Consider the following 26,036-nt stretch of genomic DNA (forward strand, 5'->3'; position numbering starts at 1 on the left):
CTATCACTCCCATTTAACAGGTGAAGGCCTTGAATCCCAGAGAAGTGAATAGTTCTGGGTGGCACAGGCGGTAAGTGCCACTGCGAGACTTCAACATAGGACTGTTCAAGTGCACACTCCTGTACTGTACATTATACAGAACCCCAGGGCTCTCTACCACCCCAACAAGATTCCCTCAATCCATTTGCTGAGTGATTAAAAAAAAAAAAAAAAGTTCTATTGCTTCCAAGAATGAAGCGTCCCCAGAATAGCACACATCCTTGAATTTATCTTGTTCAGTCTTCAGGCTCCTTGGGAGTCCTCTAAATCCGTATCTAATACAGTCTCTCGAGTCTCAGATGGTTTGAGACACTATGAATCGTAATGCTGGGAGTATGAAAACAAATGCCTTCTGCCCAAACCATCGTCTTTCAATTACAGATCATTCTCTCTATTTGGAAGCATGTCTGTTCGGATACAGACATCTTGCAGTCTGGCGCTAGTTAGAACCGAGAAGAATAGAGAAGGGACGTGGGGAGAGGAAGAAATGGGGGACGAGTGAGACAAGGAGAGGGGAAGGAGAAAGACAGGGGAATCACCAGCGTGAGCAGATACTTACTTAGAGCTCATCTAGTTCAGAGTCTTGGTAGCACAGTTCTAGGGGCCCAATCCTTCTGGATCTATGGGCCGGCATCTAAGAAACTGAAAGTGGCTCCCGGAGTTATGGAATATGGTGACACAGATACTATCCAACTTTTTTTTTCTTTTTTTAACAGTGGATTAAACTAACGTACAATCAAATTAAGGGGCTTCACCAACCCATCAGCAAGGAAATGGCCGAACCGGGAATGCTAACTTCTAATCCGGTGCGCTCTAGCGTTTGAGGGATTCGGAATCCCAATACAATAAACTGGAGGTGTGGACAAAAGGGATATTACAGGGGAGGCAAAACAGAGCTAAGAGTTAAAAGAGAGAAAATGAAAGTATAAAGGACTAGAGAGATGGAAGAATCAGAAGATACCTGCAAAGGAGAAGAACAGAGATGGGGAACATGGAGACAGGGACAGAGCAGGTGTGAGAAAACAGGGAAGCCAAAGACAATATAGTGAAGCAAGACTTGAGACAAAAGAGGGAGACCATAGAAATAAAAATGCTGTGCTAGGAAACTGTTTAGGCACTCTCTGATGAAAACACTTTAACGCATCCCCACTGCTGGTATTTGTGAAGTCCTCGCTCCTTACCCAGGGCCCCAGCCTTCTGTGGCTCTGCCTGGCAGACCTCTGCCACCACCTCCCCAAGCCCAGCTCTCTGCCTCCTGTTGTGCCTTCCGTCTGGACTGTCCTTTTTCTCCACTCCACTCCTGGTAGTGCTAGGTTCATTTCACCTAATCCTTTAAGACCACTTCTCCTTCAGGAAATCCTCCCCTCCCCTCTTCCTATTGTCCACCTTCCATTCCAGACAGGGTTGGAAGGCTCTTCTCTGTATTCCAGTGACACCTCCCATAACCCCATCATAGTGTTTATCACACTGGACTTTAAATATCTGTCTTAATGTCACTGTCCTTCCTCTAGTGGACTGTAAATTTCCCAGGGCCGTTAACTAGGCTTGATTCATATTGTATCTCCAGCACCTACCACTGTGGAAAACATGTATTACACATCTAACGCTTGACAGATGAAGTCACGATTGGACAAATTGCTCCTCCATTCAGAGGAGTGAAACGTTATGTCAAAAACCACTGGGGGGTGCTCGTGGGTAACTCCAGCAATGGACCCTGGGAGAGCGGATAGAGTAGAATTTCTCTCTACCAAATAACCTCTGCAAAACAGAGCAGGCAAGAGCAATTCAACACTGGAGAGATCCTTCCAGACGTCACCAGGTGAAGCTGAGAATGGAACAAAGCCTGCCCTGGTGGATTAAAGACTAAAATGAAAGTCAGAGGCATTGAACTCTAGTCTGTGGAACTGGTTTGCTCTGTGGCCTGGGGAAGTCACTTATCAGCGAAGGGCAACAGTTCATTCCGTTCACACAAGCCCAGGCGATGGCCCTTATTATCGCTGGTCTTCACCTGCCAGCAATAGCAGGATGAATGAGCAATGAAGCATTCTGATCTATTATGGGGGAGAAATGTCGTAACAATACAAGGAGAGCGGTCATCTGCGGTTCTTATTCTAACTGGTAACCTTTTTGCATCCCTGCTACGTCAAACACGATTTCAGACACTAGCAATACAGCAAGTGGTGGCTGCTAGTCTCCCGCTTTCCAGAGAGGAGCAGAGACATACTGGACTAACCATGAGCTCAAAAAAGAGACAAAGACACAATGATAAAAGAGACACAGGTAACTTGTCATGGTGACATTTTGCTTGGAGGGATCATGGCGAACCTCAGAAAGGTGGTGGCATCTATGCCAACCAAACCGAGAAGGACAGTCAGGCTTTACTACAGAGAGCCGGGTCCATGGCACTGGCAACCACTAGCAGGTGACGATGGGAAGGTGTGAGTGTTCGAGCAGAAGAGAGAATGGAGGGTAAGGCTAGAAGGGCAGACTTGGCTCAGGTTAACTACAGGTAAGAGCCATGGGAACAGTCTAAGCATCCTCGGCAGGTGGAAACGGCTGCTGCTTTAGGGGCCACAGCAGCCCTGATGGAGCAGAGCGCCACGACCTATGCAGAGGCTGTGTGTACGATGTGTGTACTCACTGAGTCGGAACTATGGATATACACACAAATACATATATATGTGCACATATACATACGTACCTATATATATGTGTACACATTTGTATATGTGTCAATATGTCTTTTATTTTTCAATGCCCATTTCATAAGTAAAGGACATGAAACACAGAGAGTTAAGTAACTTGTCCAAGGGGAGTAGACAGTGAAACCAGGATCTACACTCAAGTCTGTCCACCTCCAAAAGCAATGCTTTCAAATGCTCCAGTGCACCTCACCCAATGTCAGGCTAAGAAGTAGAGAATTTATCAGGAAGGCCGAGAGGGAGCCATCAAGGTATCTGAGGGAATAACAATCGAACCATCGCTTTCAGGAGATGACTCTGGTGTCACTCGTGTCCCAGCAGCTGTGGGTCATTCCCACCTTCCTATTCCTAATGAGGCCCCTTCTGGGGTGAGCAGGGGCAGACACGGTCCATTTGTAGCTGCCCCAGGTCGCCCAGAGGAGCACGGGCTGGACCCAGCCCCTCTGACACATGCTCCAGCCTCCCCTGGGCCCAGGCAGTGATTTATCAGAGCAGCGTCAGCACCTCTGCCCAGCAGCCTGTGATCCAAGGTTGGCGGCCTAGCCTGGGGTTTTTAATTAGCTGAGAGACAGAAGAGTCAAGCTCCCTCCGATGGAAAGAAGGAGAGACATCAAGGAGGCCCATAAATCCAGAACCAGGGACCCATCAGCTGGAGTCTGGCCATGGTGGGAACTAGGAGGGGGACACTGGGAGAAGGGGAGGGACAGACTGATGATTTATTTACTTATTTTTTCTTTGTGGGCTCCCTTGTTTTCTGGTCCAGATTCTACAGAAGGGATGAGTCTGCACCACCTTTTCTTCAGGAATCCCTTGAGATACCTGTTTCTACTGTGGCCATAAGACCAGAAGTCAGGGAACCTCATTTCCAGTTTCACCTCTATAACCAAGTCGCTGTGCAATGTAAGATAAAAATACAACACCAACGTTTCCAGGCTTTAGAATTAAACATGAGCTGAAAGCTCTAGTATACGATCCTTACTAAAACCGTGACTTGGGCAAGACAGGATAAAAATCTTCAGGGACGCACCTTTCGTGCCCCTGTAAGCAAGGCAATTCTGAGAGTCAAAGCGCAGAACTGGGCTACCACAATAGTGAATGAGCTCCCCATCTTTGAAGGAATGCAAGCAAAAGCTGGACGATGGTCTAGGGTGGATGTTCTGAAAGAAATGTAAACATTGGATGAGGTGGCAGAGTTCTTCCGTTAAGGTCCTTGCCAGTGCTGAAAACAGCATAGCATAATGCTTAGGGGCATTCTAACTTACTGGATAGTTTCTCTTTTAACCCTCACGCCCCTGTGAGGTAGCAGGAATTAAGATCCCCACCTTACAGATAGGAAACTCAAGACGCAGAGAGTTAAGCTGCTTGTTCGAGGTTGTACCCAGAGAGAAGGATGCAGGGCAAAAAGAACAGCTCAGGGGATGTTAACTCCTAAGTCCTTTTCTTTGTATTACTCAGCTGACCTCCGTTCTCCCAGTCTACACCTGATGGCGGAGCCCCAGCCTGGCTCATATTGATTGCAGCTGTCCCTTCCTTCCGCCTCTACCCTGTCTCTGTCCCCTGCCTGCTCCCCCACATGTATTTACGCTGGGCTGCCTGGTAACAAACAGCTCGTTACCATGCGGAAGGCGACAGCCAGGCGATTAGTGAAATTTGTTACCCATGCGTCTCTGAACAAAATTAAATTAAAAGTGCTGCTTCGCTGTCAAGATAAGGGCCAGGCTGCTGAGATAATTTTTCACTCTCAAACACTCAATTACCCAGTGAGGCTGGATCAGATATGATCAAAGACGGGAAAAAAAGAAGAAGAAGGAAAAAAAGAAGAAAATATATAGAGAGAGGCAGGACCTCCAGGAACAGATGTAAGAGTTGTTATCTCTCTCTGACCAGCGATGTTAAAGAGGCTGTTGCCATGGTGATGGGGCTGGACCACATGAGGTAGGTAGGTGGGTGTGGCCTGTGATAATATCCTGTAATAAAAAGATGCTCTTTATCCCCAGTGCCCTTGCCTGAGGCCAGATGATGTTATTTTTCACCTGAATCATTGCAACAGCCTCCTAACTGGTCTCCCTCACCCACTCTTGTCCCCCTACATCGCAGCCTCCATAAAAAAATAAAGTGACCTTTCCATCACACAAATCTGAAAACATTACTTCTTTGTGAAACCCTGAGATAGCTTCCCATTGTCATCATGATAAAGTCCAAATCACTGATGTCACCTCAGCTCTCTGCTCCTCAAACTTTAATATTTCAAAGAAATCAACTAGATATCTCCCATCCCTCACCCTTCTTCCCTCCTTCCCTTCTTTCCTTCCTTCTTTTCTTCTTTCCTTCTTTCCTTCCTTCCTTCCTTCCCTCGTTAACAGGAATGATTTTGAAGGCCTTCAATCAGGCATTCTGCTTGGTCTCACTTTATTTTCAATCCCCTCTGGAATAATCTTCTGTCGTTTCCCCTCAACAGTATCATCTTGTTTGTCAAAATTCAGCCTAAATATTCCCCATGCCAGCAAGCCAACTAGGATTCCACAGAGCTGGTCAGGTGCTTTTCCTTTGTGCCAGCACGGAATCCACTGTCACCCTTTATCCCACCTCTTCCCACACTCTACTGTAGTTGCCCATTTGATTGTTTGCCCCCTGCCAGACTGTGAGACCCACAGGGCAGAGCCAATGCTTCACTTATCTCTGTATTTCCAGGGCCCATGGCCCTCCAGTAGGATTCTTGTGAACTGAAATTACCTTGAACTTAAATGGTGGGACACCTGCTGCAGTTCTCTTCCAGAGACTGGAGAAGCCTCTCTTCTCTTTCTGTCTAGTTCTCCACCATTATTTCCCTAGGCATGTTTCAAAAAGTCCCTCCTCTGGAGAGCCATCCTTGATTTACGACACTATGTATCCCAAGACCCTCAGTAATTAGCACATGGATTTCACTACACTATCTTACCTTTTTTTAAGTACTTTGCCATTAGAATCACAGAATGGCAGAGCCAAGAAGAACACTGCAGAATTGCAATCTACTTTGCCAGACAGAAACTGAGGCCACTGAATTTGATGGATCATGTATTCTCCACTGTTTCTTGCTCTCTCTGCTAGCATGAAAATACCTGAAGGGCAGGGACCATCAGTCTTACCCATCTTGGTAGTTTCCTAAGGCAGTGGTGCTGCTTTAGGAACCATGGCTGCAGCTGGAGAGCTTTTTTAACCAACCAAACAATCAAACAAAATGCCCAGGGTCCGCCCAAAACCTATCATATCAAACTCTGGGTTGAGGTCCAAGGACAGACATTTGTTTGTTTGTTTACTATGAACATAGGGTTGGGAACCATTGAAAGACAGAGTACAAGAGTAGGACCCATTCCACCTGGATATTTAGTTTTGATTCTTCTTCATTCTTTTTTTCGATTTTCCCCCACATTTGGTAAAGACGAAATACTTCCATGCCTCCAAGGATCCCAAGACCAGACACACAGTGATTTGAATGAATAATGAAAGAGGGATGGACAAGATTTTTCAAGATTTCAAATCAATGTAAAGATACACTAGAGCTTTGAGATCATCTGATCTAGCTACCGAGACACACTCTCCTCACGTATAAAGTGAAGTGGCCAGACTAGGGGCTATTTACTGCCTTCCAGGAACTGTGCTGAATGTTGTATTTGTATTATTTTATTTCAACCGCAACACCACTCTTAGAAGGAACTATGGGTATGCCATGAAACAGCCAACAAAAGCAGGGACCAGTGGGTTACAGCGATCTCCCCAAGATCACTCTGCTGATGCTCATAACCAGCTGTGTTTGGCCCCAAAGACCATGAAGTCAAGACTGTGCCTTGGGCTATCTCCAGCAGGTCCACTCACCTGAAGTCCTTTTTGGGAATAGGCAGAGTATCAATGATAAACAGAAGTAGAAATAAATACATACACAGACGATAGACATATAGAATGCTATGATTCAGCCACATACAAATAGGCTGTCTAAATGAATTGTTCTGTTTGTCTTCAACAGTAGTCGTTTCAGTTCTACAAGTTCAACCCTTCTTAAAAAAGCATTCTTCACAATTATCTGGCTGCATAACATTCCATCAAGTTGAGGCACTGTAATTTACTTAGTCATTCTCCTATTGTTGGACATTTAGGCTCATTCTAATTTTTCAGTATTACAGATTATGCTACAATGACTATCTTCAGGTTTAGAGTGTCATTAAAGATGGGTGGTGTCATGGGAAAAAATATGGTTATGACAATGTCGAGTGAAAATAAATAAGGTACAAATGTGTGTGTGCATTATAGTTATAATGATGGGAAAGAATATATATGTAAATGAGGATGGGACAAATGACATGAGTTCTTTGGTCTAGAAGGTTCTTGTTTGTTTCTTTTTCTTCTTCCTTTTTTTTTTCTTCTATTTTCCTCTATTAGTTTATTACGTTTTTACATTGGTGGGGAAAAAAGGTAAAAACAATATGCATGCCACCCTAATCCCCTAATACACTGGAAACATCTCAGTTCCCTGGTTGTCCTGAGAGTGGAGAGAAGAGCTTAGGAGTCAGTGGTCTGGACTTCGTCCACAAACAGCAACCAGAGAAGGAATTTCGTACAGGCTGGAGCCATGTCTTATTAACCCCAGATTCCCCATAGAGCCACACTGTTCCTAGAATCTACAATTCGTGTTAAAGAAATAAAACCATAGATTTCAGAATTTAAAGGGACTTAGAACATAAGTTATTCAAAAACCCAATCCTCGTTGAACGGATGGAGAGCCAGAGACTTGCCCAAGGCTCCCCAGTATTTGAGTGCAAGAGTCAGGGTGGACCCCACTTTTTCTAAAAGCTATTCTAATAGCAGAGGCAGAAGATGAGCAAATTTGCTCAGAGACAAAAAGGAAAAGTCCGTTGCCAGTCCAACACAGAATGGTTTTGGCTCAGTGACTTGGGGTACTGCACGTTGTCATGACTGCTGAGTTAGTAACGTCTCTTTCCTGAATCCCTATGTCCTACAGCCTCTAAGCTGTTCTCACAACAAATGCTTCTGAGCTGTGGCATCTGCTGGAACAGCAGTGATTTGACTGTAGCTGAGACTTTGAGAGAAGGGCATTTTCCGCCTAGAGCCCATGACGGAGGGGCACACCCTCAGCCTCTTAAGTCTCTGGTCCACTTCTTTCCTTCGGGTAGTCTCCTCCTTTTGTGCTTTTATTTACCATCCCGTGGGAGGCCATGTTTGAAAGCGGTCCCCGAGATCCCCATCCCTTACACAAGACTCTGAATAGTCCCTTCCTCTGGAATGTGGCTGGGGCAGTAAATATGATGGGACATCACTTGGTGACTAAGTTATGTTATATGACAAAGCTAAAGGGATTTTTTTTCAGCCATTGTTAAGATCCCAAATCAGTTGACTTTGAGTTAATCATAAAGGAGTTCATCGGGATAGGTCGGGCCAAATCCAATGAGCCCTTCAAAGAGATGAGAGCCTTGAAAGAAGAGAGTCAACGTGTAAAAGAGCTCTCCTGCTGGCCTTGAAGAAGCCAGCACCCACATTATGAGCTACCTATGGAGGGGACTCTGAGCAAGGGCCCGAGCGTGGCCTACAGAAGTTGGGAGTGGTCCCTGGCTGCCAGCAGCAGGAAACCAGGTGGGGCAGGAAACCAGGTGCGGCAGTCACACAGCTACAAAGAAACGGATTCTGCCAGTGCCCATGCACACCTGGAAGGGGGCCCGGAACCTCAGCTGAGACTGAAGCCGCAGCTGACTCCTTTATTTGAGACCCTGAGCAGAGAACCCAGCTGAGACATGACTGGCCTTACAACTATAAGGTAATATAGGTATATTGTTTGGAGGTAATAAATGTATGTTGTTGTTGTGAAACAGAAGTTAATCCACAGCTGCAGAGAGCAGACGCCTCCTCTCCTTTCCTGGTCAGTCCTCTCCTGGGCTCACATTTGGTTGGTAATGTCACCATCTGGATGTCCCACAGGTCCCTCCAAGGCAGCAACTCTAAAACTGAGCTGATCCCTTTCTCTCCTGAAGATCTTCTGTCACTCCCTCCCCTAGCATTTGGTCCCCTGTAGCTCCTAGGCCAGAATCAAATGCTCATCTTCAGCAATGCTCATTGACTCACCTTCTTGGATCCAATTAGTCATCAGGTGCTGCTCACCGTATGTTAACATGTCCCTGGCAGCCACCTCTTCCGATGTTCCCCCGGAGTGCCCTCATTCTACCTACATAGCTTCCTAACTGCTCTCCTGCCTCCAGTTTCTCTTCTCTTTCCACTTATTCCTCCACTGTGGAAGGAGTGATCTTAAAACATAAACAGGACGATGGATCTCTCTTCTTCAAAAACCTTCCTGGACTCCCTATTTCATATAGGTTCAAGTGCAAGCTCTCTCTTGTTCGCTTGCAGATACCTTTGTTTTATACCTGACTACCTTCCATTCACCTTTCAGGTTTAAGCTTTAATATTGGTTTCCTCAAAGATACCTTTCACTTGAAGAAAACAGTTTCAAAATACAGTAGCAGGCATTAAAAAAAAAATAAATGATGCCTTTCACAACTTAGTTCTCCCTGTCTTTGCTTCAGAGGCACTTCTCACAGTTTGAAGTGATATACGGTATTCATTGATGTGTTTATTTGTGAAGTACTCTCTCCCTCCCTTTTCTCCCTGGACAGACTACGTACTTCATAAGGGCAACAACAGCATGGGTCTATTTTCTACTCTGTACCTGGTCCTTAGCATCGAGTCTCAACAGAATTAGATGTTTAGTAAACATAAGCTGACGAAATAAATGAACATGACATTCAAAGCCTTTCCTGATCTGGGTCAATTCACCCTTCTCAGCCTCTTCTTTGCAATCTTCCTTCATATGCCTTGTATTCTGCGACCCATGATTCTGTTTAGTCATCATGTGAATCCTGTAAAGTGGGGTTAACACTTCCATTTGGGGGAGGGAGGATTAAGGCCTGGCATATACAGTAACTCATCCAAGATCACCCAAACGAGGGGTCAGCACTGAACAGGTTATGTATACCAGGACCTGGCACAGGCGATCCGACCCAGTATCTTCTCTGTAATTGGGGGAAGGGTTTTGCAGGGTAAGAGAATCCTGGCCGTCACACAGGATTGCGAAGAAAGGGGATGACAGAGTGTTCACGCTTGGGGTGGGAAACCGAAAGTCATCATCTCTCAGTGTAAGGAAAAGGGGGAGAAATCCTGCTGAGCCTAGTTGAAAAACAAGAAAGCAAGAAAGACTGATTATTCCTTCTCGCTAGTGTAAGCAACTAAAAACGACATGTTTGCTTTATCGCCTTTGGTCTCCCATTTGATTCCTGACAGCCATCTCCCTGCCTTCTATGCTGGCTGTCAGGTGCTGAGCTGGCTGGTATCTCAAAGGAAGAGGAGAACGGAGAACAATTTAAACAATGTTTCAGGGACCGTCACGGACTTGGGGAGGGAGTTTTTGAAGTTCTGGCTCCCTCACTGCATTCAAGGAACTCTCATCTGCCATGACGGCTTGATGTTTCTGCAGCTTCGGAAGGGATAGTCTGGGAGGAAACTTCAAGAGAAAAAAAACAAAACAAAACAAAAAAAACAACGACAAAACACTGTCTCCTCTGAGGTTTGAAGGAAGGGAGAGAAGAGAGACATCAGATAGGAGCTTTTCTTAGTCCATTGCAGTTTCTAAATACATAATTTTCTCATGTCTAATATGTCATTCAATAGAGCCCGATGCAGGCCTAGCTCAAAGCTAGGTTTCTGTATTTTACTGTTCTTTCAGCAAGAAAAATCCAAACTCCAGTCTCATCTCCCCATGAGGGAAAACAGAACCTCTCCAAAAAACCTGCCTGAGCTACTGAAAGCTTCTGGAGAACAACATTCACCTACTGCAAATCGCAAACAGCTAACAACCAGGGAAGAGTTATGATAAGAGGGAAGGAGTAAAAATCTGTGACATTCTCCTGGGGACAGACCTGAGGTGTTGGGACAATTAGATTTTGCAGCCAATCAGAATGAGGTTTAAGCCTCAGTCCCTCGACTTATTGTTTCTATGACCTTGGAGAAGTCACTCCGTCTGGTTTTAGATTCATTGTTTTACATGTAAAGACGAGGACAATAACTAATTATATAGGAAGATCAGTGAATATGCAATGGACCTGGAACAAAAGTGACACTCAATAAATGGTGGCTATAACTTTTTATTCCTTTTATTATAGTTATTCAAGTTCCCGGCTTGGGAAAGTGGGGGATACAATTCACGGCAGCCCAATGTCAGAATAGGAACAGAAATGCTGTTGGCTAATATGAGGTGTGATCAAAAGATACGTTGAATGTTTGAATTAAAATATATATATATATATATTACAGTAAAAGACACATTGCCATTAATCCCCCTCAAAATATTTCCCGTCGCTTTGAATACACTTACCCCATCGTCCTTGCCACTTTCTGAAGCAGTTCTGAATGTCCTCCTTCGTGAGTGTCTTTACTTCATTCTCCATCATGACAATGCTCCATGTCACACATCGCTTCTGGTAAATGGCAATTTCTGTCCAATACAAACATTATGGTGTGTCTTCATCCACCTTATTTACCGGATCTGGCACCGTGTGACTTCTGGCTCTTCCCCAAAGTCAAAATGATTCAGGACATGGAAACAGCCACGACAGTGCAACTAAAGACACTCACGAAAGAGGACTTCCGGAACGGCTTCAGAAAACGCCAAGAACGATGGGATAAGTGTGTTCGAGGTGAAGAGGAGTATTTTGAGGGGGATTAATGGCAGTGTGTGTTATACATATATATATTAAACATTCATCGTAGGTTTTGATCACGCCTCGTATGTCAAGGAAGCTGCGGGGTGGTGGTTTCAACTCTGGTTGGAAAGGGGAATTTGGAAATGATTATATGCCATGCCTAGACCCCTTGGCCAGAAATCCCCATGTAATGGGTCTGAGGTATGCGCTTGGAACAGGCTCTTTTTAAAAAGCTTTCCAAGTGATTCTGAAGTTCAGATAGGCCAGACAACTACCTAGCTCTCAGACTTAACTATCTAGCCTGCCCAGCTGACCTTGTCTTGTTTCTGAAAGAAATCTTTTTTTTTCTTTAATTTCAGGTGTAAAAAACAATGTAATAGTTAGACATTTACACCCCTCGCAAAGTGATAATCCCGCTCCCCCAATCTATTGCCCCTCTGACATCCTATAGAGCTGTTGCAAATTGCCTGGATCTTTGAACTGTATGGTTTGCTTTGTTCTAGGCCAAGCCCATCATCCTCTAGGAAAGATTCTGGATGGATCGCTTAGACTGTTTCTAGACAAAAAGGTCTTTGCACTTCAGCCTGTGGCTAAATTCTTACTTCTTATTGACAGTTCTTCTCAGTTGAGTGCTGATGACTATTTAGCAATGGGCTCTCTGAGGAGGAAGGGGAAACTTCCATTGCAACGTTTGCCAATTTCCACGGTGTAAAGACTTACATCACATTTGATCCTAAGCTACAAACATGACATCACTCACAGCAGAGGTAGGAATGATGAGCAAAATTGGCTCTCACAATCTGATACAGGTTGGAACTTCTCTTGATCATATGTATTCCTACTTGATCAAATACCAGGACCCCCAACAGTGGTCGTGCCCTGGGAGGACTGGCCCCCAAGGAGGCTGCCTTTTTTCCTCCATGTTGAACTAACTTCTCAATGCCTGAGCTGGTTCTGACCATTCCCACTCCTGGCTCCTCCCAGGCTGATGCTCCCTGGAGGGGTTAGAAAGTTAATAGCTGGACCTTCTCAGGGATCTGATCGGGCTTTCTACACCAGCACAGATATGGGTATCTACTTCTTGTCTCTTAATGAGATATGCCCCGAGAGAGGTACTGTGATAGGCATTTTACAGGCCTTATCGTGTAATGGTCTGACCAGAGTTTGAAACCAAATAGCTTACTGTTGAAATCCCAGCTCCTCTTACCTCAGAATAGCCTCAGGTGAGTGACCTCTCTAAGTCTCAATGTACTTATCTGTAAAATGGGGATACACACAATCCCTTCTCACTGTGTTGCTCTATAATATGATGCATGTTACAGCACAGACCAGTGCAGATAGAGTCCAGTCAATCAAATACGGATTCTTCTGTGCTTTTCCTCTGTCTCCGTCCTTGCTGTATTTCTGTCATGAGCTCTCAGGATGATATTGCTGAGAATTTAGAGAGTGTCAACTTCTACCTTGTTGACTGACAGATCGGAAACTGAGGATCAAAGCCTTGCTCGATCCCCAGAACCAGAGAAGGGTGCACCCTCAATTGGAACCCAAGCTTTAGGCCTTCTCGTAGTGTCACAATACTCTCTTGCTTGGCCCTTCCTCCTTCTGTCCCTGTCTCTTTCCCTCCTTCTCTCAAAAGCGCATCCAACACTCCCTCTGCCTGTCCCCACCCTGCCCCAACCTACTCTTGCTTTTCCGCTGCCCATGTCCATATTCTAGGATAACCAGAGGGCGCTGACGGGGTCACCTCTGGACCACTGCTAACCCTTAGTCCTGAGCTCCAGATATGTTGTACTCAGTAGGAATCTCTGTCGGGTAGGGCGGAACGGGCCAGCTGGGCAGAAGAGGTTAGGACAAACAAGGGCCTTGGGTCGGTCCCGAATCCCCCCTCACCAGGACCACCTGCCCCATGTCCCTGATACAATTTCCTGACAGAGGAAGCTTGGGCTGACAGCCTGGGCTTTGGGTCACTTTTCCCAGGTCACAAAACTTGGGCTTTGGGTCACTTTTCCCAGGTCACAAAGCTTAGAGGACGATTAAATACCAATTGATCTGTCTTCAGTGTGTATTCTCCTGAGTAGCAAGTCCTAGGGGTGCGCCCTGGATGTGGGCAGAGAGTAGCCTGCAGATGAGCCCGTGAAAGAGGCTGTCCTCAGGCAAGGGACAAGAATGGTGAAGGGAAAAGCCACGTCACAATGTCTCCAAGAGGCTCAGGCCTCGAAATTTGTGTTCTTACTGAAAATCTCTACTTTTTTTCTTTTCTTTTTTTTTTTTAAGCAGCAAGACCAATTTGCAGACCAGCCATTAGAAAAAGGCCATGGTGCAGGCATTGATGTGCTGCAAGGGAGCGGTTACCATTTAGTGAGAACTGATCACACGGCAGGCACACTTAGCGAAGCATGTCCTCTGCACTCACGATCTCCTTCAAGCCTCACAAGAAGCCTAAAGAAGAGGAGGATTAATACGAGGCGTATCTCCCTTTACCCAGGAGAAACTGAGGCTCGGAGAAAGAAAGTGCCTTGTCCGAAGCCACGCAGCTAGGCAGGAGCAGAGCACGGATCTGGACCCCTGTCTGCTGATTCTGAAGCCTAACATCACCCTGCTCTTTTCTTAATGTTCTAGGCCTGGAAATGATTTCAAACTTATCGAAAAGCTGCAAGGATAAGAAGAGCACAAAGGATATCCATATATTGTTCTTTGCTCAGATTCACCTATTGTTAATATTTTGCCCCATTCGCTTTGTCATTTGAAACGGCAACATTTTTAACCTTGGGGAAAATGCTTCCATTCTCTAAGCCTTGACGTTTATGGATATAAAATGGAAGACTGGATGGATTATCGTTAGGACTGAGAAAACCTTGTGGTTTGGTGAGAAGTGGTGGATAAAGGATGGTCAAGGTATGGCTCTTGCCTGTTTCTCCAGCCCATCGGCCATTCTTCCCAAAGCCGTAGACTTGGACTTAATTCAGTTTCTGGCATCTCTCCCATCCCCACCCCCAGGGCACCATGCACCCTCTGTTCTCATACTTGGCGGGTACTGTTCTGTCGGTGCTCAGCTTTCACCCCACCTGCCTCCCATTTCCTGAAGTCTCAGCTCCATCTCTTCATGCTCAGCTTATATTTCAGAAGAGTCTCCTACCTTCAATCCCCAAAGGCTTCCTTTTATGAAGCTATGGCTTGAAGGTTCCCTCCTGTCCTTGACCTCTAAAACAGGATTAAACTGTGTGGGTGTGTGTGTGTGTGTGTGCACATGTGTGCATATACACAGATGCATGTGTGTGCATGTGTGTTTTGTCAGGGGAGAATCAAAAAGGAAAAAAAAATTACACATCTATTCAAATTGGCACAAAGGTTTGCTTACAATTCAAGAGTTCTTATCACTACAGAAAATCTCAGCTTAAGAACTGAGAAATTAAATCAAGCAAGAAAAACAAAGAGATAAGCAAAACCAGGGACACCCATGCTCTGGCTCTCCCTGCTGGGGAGAAAACCCGGGTTTCTAGCACTGGCTGGGCAGTCCGCAGATGAGAAGAGTGAAGGCCAGAGAGGAAGAGAGCCTAGCCCAAGGCCACACAGCAACTAGCAGAGCGGGGCCAGGAGGCCCATGCTCAGTGCTTGCACAGCAGGAGTCATCCAGCAGCTGTCTCTGCTCTCTCTCCGGCTCCACACTGTGCCTGGGGCAGGGCATGCCATCTGCAGTTTTCATCTGGACCTTTAATTACACACTAGCTTATCCTGATCAGCATTGCTTATCTGTGTGAGCTGTTATCTCCCCCAAGGAAATTACAATCACCTTGAGGCTGGGAGCCCTCCCCCAACCCTATTTCCCACCCTTCCCAGGATCACGCTTAGTAAGGTTGTTGATTCCTTAAATATAAGTTAGAGCTTTGGTCTTGATGCTTCCGATTTGATGATATGAAGAGTTAATATCCTTGTCTGACGGAAAAACTGAGGCCCCCAGAGGGTACATGCTACGGACTTCAGTAGGCATCTCCTAACCCTGGCTCCATTGTCCTTGGACGTATGCAGGATCGTATCTGGTTAATAAGGTGAAATTCTGCCCAGTGGGCACCTACCATATTCAGCTACTTATTTAGTTTTATAAAACACCATCAGAATTGGCAAACCCCAAGCAAGTGATGGATTACACAGTTATTTACTTAACCAAACATAGAACTCTTTGCTTGACAAATAGACTTCATTAGGCAGCAAGATCATGTATGCTATGAGATCAGATTTATTTCACAAAGCATTGTGAGATTTCACCCATGTTTCCTGGACCAGTCCTCCAGGTAAGGGCCACCTGTATGACGTGGATGGGGTAGGGCAGGGGTCAACAAACTGGTTTTTGGGTTTTTTTTTGAAATAAAGTGTCATTAGCACACATTTACGTTCATCCATTTATGTGTTGTCTACGGCCGCTTTCAAGGTACAACAGCAGAGTTGAGTAGTTCCGACAGTGACTACATGGCCTACAAAGCTAAATATGTTTCCTCATCAGCCATTTACAGAAAAAGGTCGCTGACTCCTGATTTAAGAAATTCCACGACACACACACACACATCTTAGTCTCTCAGTCTGTTGCTCAGCCCCTTTGTCTTTCTTTGTCTCCACCACCCACCATGTTCATTACTCCAGTTCTTTGCTTTGGGATGGGGTTCCACCTGGCCATATCAGATACCCTTGAATAACAGCCCCATTTCCTTTACTAAAAACCTGAGGCTTAGGGAAGCTAGGGCAGGTTCTCAGACTACATCATACATCTCTTTTCCAGTAAATCCTATTGCCAAAAATAGGACTTTAGCTGATTTAGTTTGGGGTTCAGAACATTTTCAAGGGGAGGGGAATTTCAGGAGGAAAGAATAACATTTCTTGAGCACCTCTGGGTGAGTCCTAGACTCTTCCATCTCTAGATTTGATCACTCTGTGAGGTAGATGTCAACAGCTCTACTGTATACAGAGGGAAGAGCCCGGATGTAAAAAGCCCAGCCATGCCCACACCAAGGGGATGACGTGAAGTCGGGATTCACAGCCAGGTCTGGCTAGGTCTAATGCCACTTGGATTTCTTTCAGAGGACATGCTACTGAGAAAGAGCTAGGTAGGGAAAAGATGTGCCAGGTTTCCTCTCTCCTTCCGTTTCCTGTCCTCACTCTACCATCACTTCTGGGTATACCCTCTCTGCCAGGGAAACTCCTGAACTTGTTAGATCCCTTCACATTTCACACATTCCAACCTGCTCAAGTGGGTGGGTTTTCAACACCAGTACTCAGGCCCTCTGCCCACGACCAGGGAAGGCATGTCCTTTCCTGGAGATCCTGCAGTGCAAGAACAAGCAGGCCTGGGGCTTCCGTTCTTCTCACCAGGCACAGGAGAGAGAACAGAAAGGAGAGCAGACCCTTTTTCAGCAGGTGAGAATGGAGTGAGAGGCAACAAGATGGGGGGACAGAAAGGCAGCGAACCCCCTGAGCACTTCCAATAATTCAAACACTGGGCCAGAGAGTTTTTTCATTCATTCATTAATCATTCATTCATTCAAAAATATTAGCCCAGTACATACTATGGACCCCTCCCTTTGTTCGGTGCCCGGGAAGGAAAGCTGGGCACAGATGACAATGTGCCCATCTTCATGAAGCTGCCTGTTCAGGAGAGGGTACAAATATTGCCCAGAGAACATATCAGTAAATAAAAAATGACATCAGCGATGACCTCTACAGAGGGGGAAAAACACAGGTGCTGGCCCGGCACACAACAGGGACATTAGATATGGAATGGCTTAGCTGAAGACGTGCCACGTAAGTGGAGATGTCACAGCGAGCGGGAGTGAGTCAAAGAGAAGCGGAGAGGGTTCCAGGAGAGAACATTTGTGAAGGTTCTGGCAGGACAGACGTAGGAATGCTGGAGAAGAGGTCTGGGAGGCAGGCATAGACAGGGCCCTGAGGACATGGGTAAGGTCAGACCCCTCAGAGGCTTGTAGGTGGCAAGAAGTTCACATTCCACACTAAATACAAATAAATAAATAAATAAATAAATAAAAGATTGAAAGCTTCTAGGCAGAGAAGCAACAGGATCCCTGACATTGTTTAAATGATTACACTGGCTACAGGGTTCAGAATGGGTTGGAAGACAGTGAGACCACTGAGAAGGTGATTTGAACAGTTTTGAAGCAAACAACGTACATGGCAGGGACAAGGGTGGCTGTGATGGCAGAGGGAGAACTTAAGGCTGGGAGTTGCGGTTACCCGGGAGACGCACATGTTCCCATTTGATCCTCACAATTACCCTGAGAAGGAGATTTCGCTACCCCATTTGAAAGACAAGAATACTGACACTACTGGCTCATGCCACATGCGTGCACAGTGACAGAGCCATGCCTGGATCCAGGTCACTTTTAGCTTCTTCCAGGAAGCCCTTCCACATGTCTCTGGTGTTCCTCCATTTCTCCTTTTTCTCTCAAAGCTGGGGGAGTATGAACCACCCAGGTAACATCTGGTTCTACTGCATTTTCCAACAACTTCTGACGTCTTCCCCAGCACCGCCTGGCCCCATGCAGAAGGGTCTTCTGGAAGACCTTACGCAGCATTGACAGACTGGCTCTTGAGCACCCTTTTACAACCTCTACTTATCAATTAGGTAAGTGAGACTCGGACACAGACAGTAACTTGGCCAAGGTCACATAGAAAACTGGTGGCAAATCTGGGACAAAAAACCACTGCTCCTATCACTGTCAGACGACACCAGCATCCCGCCTTCCTTCCGAGCCCTTCAAAGATGGCAACAGTTGAATGTCTTGATGTCCCTGGATTTGGGAAACACAGGCCTGATCCTGTTTCCAGATGGAAAGGAATGAGGTAGAGTGAAATGATATGGATTCCAAATGCTAGGAGATGACTGTTTCCAACCAGTTAAGGGATCTTCTTTCTCGGTATTTTTATCTCTTTCTTCCCCACCTCACTGCACTTTCTCGCATCCTCTGTGCGATGGCCAGGCTGGCTTCTGCGACCCTGGGCAGACCACAGGGAACTGCTGACACACTGTGTTTGCTAAGGAAGAGGTGGGATGGTGGTAGTAGAGGTCAGGGAGAGGGCAGAGATGCCAAGAAGGCAGGCCTAGGCGGAAAGGCACAGCCAAACGGGACGACAGGAGCCACTCACATGCCAGGGACAGACACTTTCTCCAAAAAGAGAACCAGGAAAGGAGGGAGGCATCGGGCATGGAGGGGGCAGATGTAATGCAAAGGGAGCGGAAGCTGGAAGCCAGGTACAGGGATTCTCTCAGACGCACACCCAGTTCCATGGGCTTGAGTGTAAAGGGACCTCGGAGATCCAACTCTCCCAAGTTTCGGATAGGAAAGCAGAGACCCGGATAAGTGGCATGACTTGACTGAGGCCGCCCAGCTCATCCGGCACAAACCTGAGATTCATCTGCACACTCAGTCCCGCGTTCCCTCCTCCCAGGAATCTTAGCTCCACCACAACTTCTTCTCTCCCTCCTTTGAACCCCTTGTGTGCTTTATAAATACCAACCAATTTTAATTCTTAGCATCTTAGTATGCCCCCTTAGAGCTTTAATTCTACTATCCTTATTTTTCAATCAGGAACCCGATAAACAGAGAGGTTAAGGTTCATATTCAGGCTGGCACCGCTAGCAAGGGGCGGGGCTTGGATTTGAACCCAGGCAGCCCGCTGCAAGAATCCATGCTCTTGATACTCTGTTCCATTGCTCTGTCATCCCAAACATCCCTTGGCTAACCTTGGTACTGTGCATTTTTCACATTAGGGCAGTGAGCCCTGAAATATCCTGGCCCCCTGCACAGCATGTAAGAAACAGCAAAAAGGGGTCATGGCCCTCCCCAGGCAGTGTCTGCAGAACTGGGCATTGGGTTGTAAGTGACTCCTGCCAGGATCAAGTTCACTCTCCATGCTCAAGAAACAACCATAGCAGCAGCAGCAGCAATAACCTTGACAACATCAACGACACTGTCAGGTCTGCTTCCCCTGTGCTTCTGCAAAAGGGGCAGCGTGATTTATGCTCAGGGAATCTGTACTTGTGATCCTTTCCCTACTCTCTCAATGTCTTTCTTTGCTGTAGTCTTTTTCCTTAGCACTTGTCGCCATCAAATGTATTATATTTTGGCATACTACAAGCTCCTCAAGGGTAGGGCTTTTAAAAAATGGTTCCTTGGTTTGTGTTCCCAATGCCAAAAAGATTGTCTAACACTCAGTTGGTGCTTAGCAAATATTTGATGTATGGAGGGAGGAGGATGAGAGGGAAGAAGAAAAAAGGGAGGTTTCACTAGGTAAAAGCTGGAAAAAGAGGAAAGACTGGTGGGAAAGGGGTAATAGAAGAAGAGAAGAAGAAGAGAGAGAAAGAGAAGAAGAAGAGAGAGAAAGAGAAGAGAGGGAGAACACAGAAGAGAACAAAAGACAGAACAATAAAGAGAAGAAAGCAGTGGTAAATAAGGGAGAGAAGAAGAAGGGAAGAAAAACATAGAAATTAAAACAAACAAGCAAGCAAACAAACCCAGGATACTGAGGAGGAAGAGAAAAATGTGGTGGGAACCAGAGGAGGCAGGAGAAGGACTTGCCATTGCAGACAGTGGGTCTACAAGCTAGCAGCTTTGGCATTCAGCTGGCAAGAGGGCCAGGGAGGAAGGGGGTGGGGCGGGGCGCATCACAGCTCTGGCGTCCTCGCCATCCTGGAAACACAGCCTGGCCTTTTGGGGTATATGGGGGCACTGGGCCAAATCGTTTATCTCAAGTCCTACACGTGGCTTGCCTTTGCATTTGTTTCTTAAATTTAACTCCAATTTATGAGGGTGACGCTCAATGATGGATGTTTTTCCACTTAGCTGTAAATAGCCCAGCCCTGAAGAGGAGACCCAGCCTGAATTCTGGTAGCATTTTTGGGGAGAGGAAGAAGACAAGTCAAGAATCATCCATCACCAACTTCTAAGTCTCCAGGGCAGCAGATACCAGCAAGCTGAGGTATGGGAAGGAGTGAGAGCAAGGCCCAATTATTCTAACGGCTAGAGACGACAAAACCGTCCCAGGTAAAGTGTCCAGAGAGACACTCAACCCATGGCACCTTTTCTGTGAAAGGCACCAGGGATAGGGAGATATGAAAACAACAATGAAAACTGAACTGATATTAATAACGTCTACTGTATTTGCCCTTCACATATACCAGGCACCATGATAAATCTTTTATATGTCATAACCAAAATTCACCTTAAAGGCTTTGTGAGGCAGTTACAAGACCCATTTTACAGATGAGAAAACTGAGGCATAGGGAAGGCAGGTAACTTGCCTAAGAGCAAAAGGAGCCCAGAGAAGCCTGTGACCTATTCTCCCTGAATATCATCATGTACCGTGTTTCCCCAAAAATAAGATCTAGCAGGTCCATCAGCTCTAATGCATCTTTTGGAGCAAAAATCAACATAAGTCCCAGTATTATATATTATATTATATTATATATTATATTATACCTGGTATTATCTTATATTATGTTATATTATACCAGGTCTTACAGTGAAATAAGACCGGGTCTTATGTAAATTTTTGCTCCAAAAGACACATTAGAGCTGATAATCTGGCTATGTCTAATTTTCAGGGAAACACAGTATAGGTGGAATGAATGTAGAATCGCTTTGTGGGGAAGATTCTCCCCTCCCCAGCCCACTTCCGTGGAGAGGAGAGAGGACCACGGGCTGCCACATGTCTTGAAGAGCAACATGCAAGTTTGCAAGAGGACCTGTGCTTCTTTCTGGGGCTTGCTCCTAAACCCATGGATCTGTCCTTAAACACAGGTGTGTAATCCACATTTGCACCCCAAGTTCTCTATCCCTGAATGCAATCTTGAACTTGCTAATTTCCTATCTTTATAAAACACTCAAGGATGAGGAATTACATTCGCAGGCGATTGCCTGAAATATGCTCTATTTTTCCCCCCGAGCACATTTTATCACAGGGGACTGTGGACCTCAGCCCTTTATGGAGCTCTGTGTCAGTGTTTTGACATCTTTTCATGATGAGTCCATTGTGAAAAATAATTATGCAGTGATACTAATTTTGTCTGTTGAAGACATTGTCTAGAAAGTCACATGGTATCGTACTTATAGGGACTGACTGGAGAAGTGTCCCTCTGGCATTAGAGTCAGGTAAACAAAATTTTCTGAACAAACGCTTGTCTGTCCCACAGGCCCCTGCACATTTTACCGCCAAGTGTTTCCTTTTGCACTTTGGTTGCTAAGAAGCTCGGAGGTAAACTGCCAGCTCCTTCTGAGAATGACACAACCCAGTATGGCACCGATTACCTGCCATTGATTTAACCTGCATTTGAATGATTTTCCTTACTCCGGTTTTCCTTTCAATCTCATTATCTTAGTTATTTCATTTCCTGTGCTGGATTTAAAAAAAATGCGTAAACCTACAAAAACAAAAACACTTATCCCTCAATCTTTTGAGGAATGAGGTAGGCCAGAAAGCAAACAAAGAATGGAAGGAACTGGATATAATGGCAATCACCCATTTAGCTAGGATTTCGGATGCCAGGCTCAGAGTTAACTGGAATGGGATCAGGCTAAGATTTACGTTCTGTCATGAAGCACCAAATCTGCTTCCAGGTTTGCCTCCTGCAGACTCTGGTTCTGGAACTTTCCAAGGATCCCGTTACCTTTGCTGCGGCGACGGCTGCGGTACTGCTCCGTGTAGAACGTCAGCTGCGTTTCATCATCTGCCTCTGAGCCCGAAGTCCCCTTGACTCTCCCAAAGCTGATTCCGCCTGCAAGGAAGCACACTCCGTCAGTCATCCACGAGCCTCCAGAAGCTTCCTAAGTCTGTCATACATCCCTGAGATCAGCGACCCCATCCCCAGACTTCGTTCTGTACATCCCAAGTGACCCTGGAGTCGGCCTGATTTATGGAAGGGGTTCAGGGCCGGCAGTGAGGTGGACATGGGTTCTGACAATGGCTTGGCAGGCACTGGGCTGTGACCTTGGAGAAACGCCTCACCTTTCTGAGTCCTGTGTTCTTTCTTCCTGAAATAAGTACAGTAACTATTAACCCTGTGGGGTTGCTTTCCAGATGAAAGGAGATATGATATATAAAATGCGGGATCCCTGATGGCTACTAAATAATTGATAGCTATCTTGTTGTTTAGTACGACGAGCCTGACTCGAAGCAAACACTCCCGGTACCTTAAGTTCACACACATTTCTCTCAAGTGCTTACTATATGCCAGGCCCAGAGCCAGAAACTGGACCTATCAAACTACAACCCGGTCCTTGCCAGCCAGCGGGTCATAAGCTAGTCAAGGTGACACATGGGGTTGTACAGCACCTTTAACCTAATTCATGGCCGTTTTGCACATCACGAGACCCTGGGAATATGGGGAGAGCGATCGATCCCAACTCCGATAACCTGGAAAGGTTTTATGGAGAAAGGAATATGCAAGCCAGGACTGGAAGGATGGCTGGATGAGGCTTCAGTGGCAGAGAGTTCCAAGGAGAGGCGAGAGCTGCGCTTCCCTGGCGTGCGGCGTGTGAGCAGGTGGAGGCCACATCCGGGGCAGTGGAAGAGCAGCTCTCTACAGAGGCCAGCAGGACCTTTCAAACTGCCATTAACATATTTTACTGTTACAGAAAAATAAAGGAAGAAAGCAAGGGAGAGAGGGGATGCGAGGAAAGAAGGGAAGAAAGGAAAGAGGAAGGGAGAGAGGGAGGAAGGGAGCGGGATGACTTTTGTTCATCTACACAATTCTTGGCCACGGGGAAATGAAGTCGTCTGGTAAGATAGTTGCCTTATATACAGAAATACTTATCTGTCATACTTCCTGCTGTGTTTGGGGCAACAGTGAAAAGGGGATGAATCTGTGCCTGTCAGGAGTCTACCCCAGCCTCTTCCCACATCTCCGTTAATGCCACCCCAGTACTTTGAAATGTTCCAGCAATCCTCTCTCTCTCCTAGCCTCTCTCCCTCTTTCTCATCTTCCTTCCTCTCCCAAACCAATGACCTATTACAGTCCTGCCACGGTGAACATGGCAGACAGAATTCAGACAAGATTCGTTCCTTAATTGGGACAGTGTAGTGGGGGCCACAGCAAAGCCATCAGGTAATTCTAATATAATCAGAAAAGGCTAACCCTTGTATACACTGTCTCTCTGCCAGGCAAAACCCTTCACATGTATGGATTGGTTTAATCCGTATAGTAACCCTAAAACGTAGAGTACTACTTTTATTCCCATTGTAATGGATGAGGAAATGAAGGCCCAAGGAGATGAAACAATTTTCCCAGGGTCATACAGCTTGGAAGTAGCAGCACCACAATTCAAATCCAGACACCTACACCAGTCTCTTTGCTGGTGCATGATAAAATAGGAGTAAATACACCACTTCCTGTCCACAGCTGGCCCTGTAAGGAAGGCACTATGGACCTTGTTTTGCAGGTGAATAAACCACATCTTGGAGAGGTTATGTGAGGTCATAAGTGAGGGAGCGGGAACTGAAAGCAGGTCTGCCTACCTGCAAAGCCTGCCTCATCACTAAAATTACCCAGGAAGTGTGTGCGCGTGTGTGCGTGCGAGTGTGCATGGAGGTAGAGCAGTGACAAAACCCCAATGATTCGACCTCTGAGGAGTAGCAGGTCTGTGACTTGTCCCCAATACCAGGGCGCGTTTTTCACATCTCACTGCTCTTGCCCCAAACCTCTGTAATCGTACTTATTGGTAGAGACTCCAATCAGGCTTAGCAAATTCTAGTGATGCCTCCATCATTCGTGACGTCCAGGCACACAGAAGCCAGGGCCCTGACTATCATGAGGGCTTCTCCAGTTCTCCCTCCATTCCCACACCTCTGACCCTCACCTCCCAGGTATCACTGTCAGAGTGGAAACTGAGGTTCAGGGAGGCTGCCTCTACACCAACCCGTCCAGTGAAAATATCACACCAGCCACACATGCAATTTTAAACGTTCAAGTAGCCACATTAAAAAGATGAAAATAAACAGGTACCATTAATTTTTAGAATATATCGTACTTAACCAAATAGATGTAAAATTTTGAAATTTTTAACATGTAGTTAACAAAATTATACTGAGATCGCTCATATATATTTCATAATATGTTTTTGAAATCCAGTGTATGCTCCCAGCACACCTCAATACAAGCTCGCCACATTTCCAGTGCCCGCTCTGTTGGAGAACACAGTTTTGGAGGTACTTATACAACTATTATTACCGAGCATAATTAAGGACCAGGATTTGGACACAGGAGAGAGATGACGAAACCAAAGGCCCCACTAAGGCGTTGGATCATTTTTCAAATACCACTTGGATAAAAAAATGCCAGAACTCAGATTCCATTAAAAGACAATAGCCATTGTCTCTGTCCTAAGGCACTCAGGGTCTAGCAGTTTTCTACATTGGTTTAATCCATGAGTCATGAGAGATAAGAAGAAATCAGAGTACTGGAGTCAGACATGACTTCTAATTCTTGGTCTCACTTATTAGCTCAGTGGGCTTGGGCAAGGCACCTCACCTCTCTGAATTCATCTTTAAAAGGGGGACAGTATCTCTCAGCTCACTTGGTCATTATGAGGAAAATGATATAGTGCATGCCAATAGTTGGCGTAAAGACCAAATCACTGAGGGGGAGGGCACATTCATTTATTCAATGCCTGCCTAAGTTTAACAGAAGAAAAGGAAGAACCGATGGATGGGAGTGGTAACTCCCTGCATTTTGTGACATCCTAGGGCGGTGGCAGCCACCCAAGGCATATTACCTCTGAGTGTCTGTATAATCAGATAGGGCCACAAGCCAATTAAAGATTGCCTTGGAGATGATTCAGACACACGGAAAAGGGACCCCTCTACTAACATTTTAATATGAAATTGTTGATTTAGTGAACTAAAGTGCAGCCATTAATCATTCAGGGCTGCTCAAGTATTTCCATTTAGGAGCTGAGGGAAAGTGAGAACGGTCAGAGACTGGTGAGAAAAACAGAGAGCGACCATCAGCTCCTTTGCCCTTGTTCCATAAACCCCTGGTTCTTCTGGTCCTGAATGGTCCCGGATGAAACCATGGAGAAGATGGGCTGAGCAACATACCACAGTGTAATGTGTACTGCCCAGTATACACAATATCCCATCTACACTTCACAAGGGGTCTGAGAGGTAAGAAGCATCCGTTTTACCAAGGAGTAAACTAGCCTTCAGAATCTCAATGTCGGTTATTTAAGATCACACAAAATATAAATGGCAGAGCCTCCAAATTTGAACCTGGCTTCTGTCTCCTTCGAAAACCCCCTGTTCTCATGAAAAGATAACTCATTAGGGAAACACAAATCGAAGCCACAAGGAGACACCATTTCATATCCACTAGATTAGCCATAATCAAAATAATGAGAAATGACAGGTGTTGGAGAGGATGTAGAGAAATTGGAGCCTTCATTCATTGCTGTGGGAATACAAAATTGTGCACTCACTGTGGAAAATAGTTGGGCAGTTCCTCAAGAAATTAAACACAAAATTACCACATGACCTCGCAACTCTGTCCCTAGGGATATCC

General features: G+C 45.8%; 1 protein-coding gene across 1 annotated transcript in view; it reads right to left on the reverse strand.

Moving 5' to 3' along the window:
* Window positions 1–26,036, reverse strand: part of ASTN2 (astrotactin 2) — a gene marked incomplete at its 3' end in the record, with an annotated part of 830,851 nt that overhangs the window by 520,565 nt on the left and 284,250 nt on the right. The window contains exon 5 of the mRNA XM_081066707.1: window positions 22,149–22,256. Within this exon, the coding sequence (XP_080922833.1) occupies window positions 22,149–22,256 (108 nt within the window). The remainder of the gene's footprint in view (window positions 1–22,148; window positions 22,257–26,036) is intronic.

Source organism: Rhinolophus hipposideros (genome assembly GCF_964194185.1).
Source record: "Rhinolophus hipposideros genome assembly, chromosome: 11".
NCBI lineage: Eukaryota > Metazoa > Chordata > Mammalia > Chiroptera > Rhinolophidae > Rhinolophus > Rhinolophus hipposideros.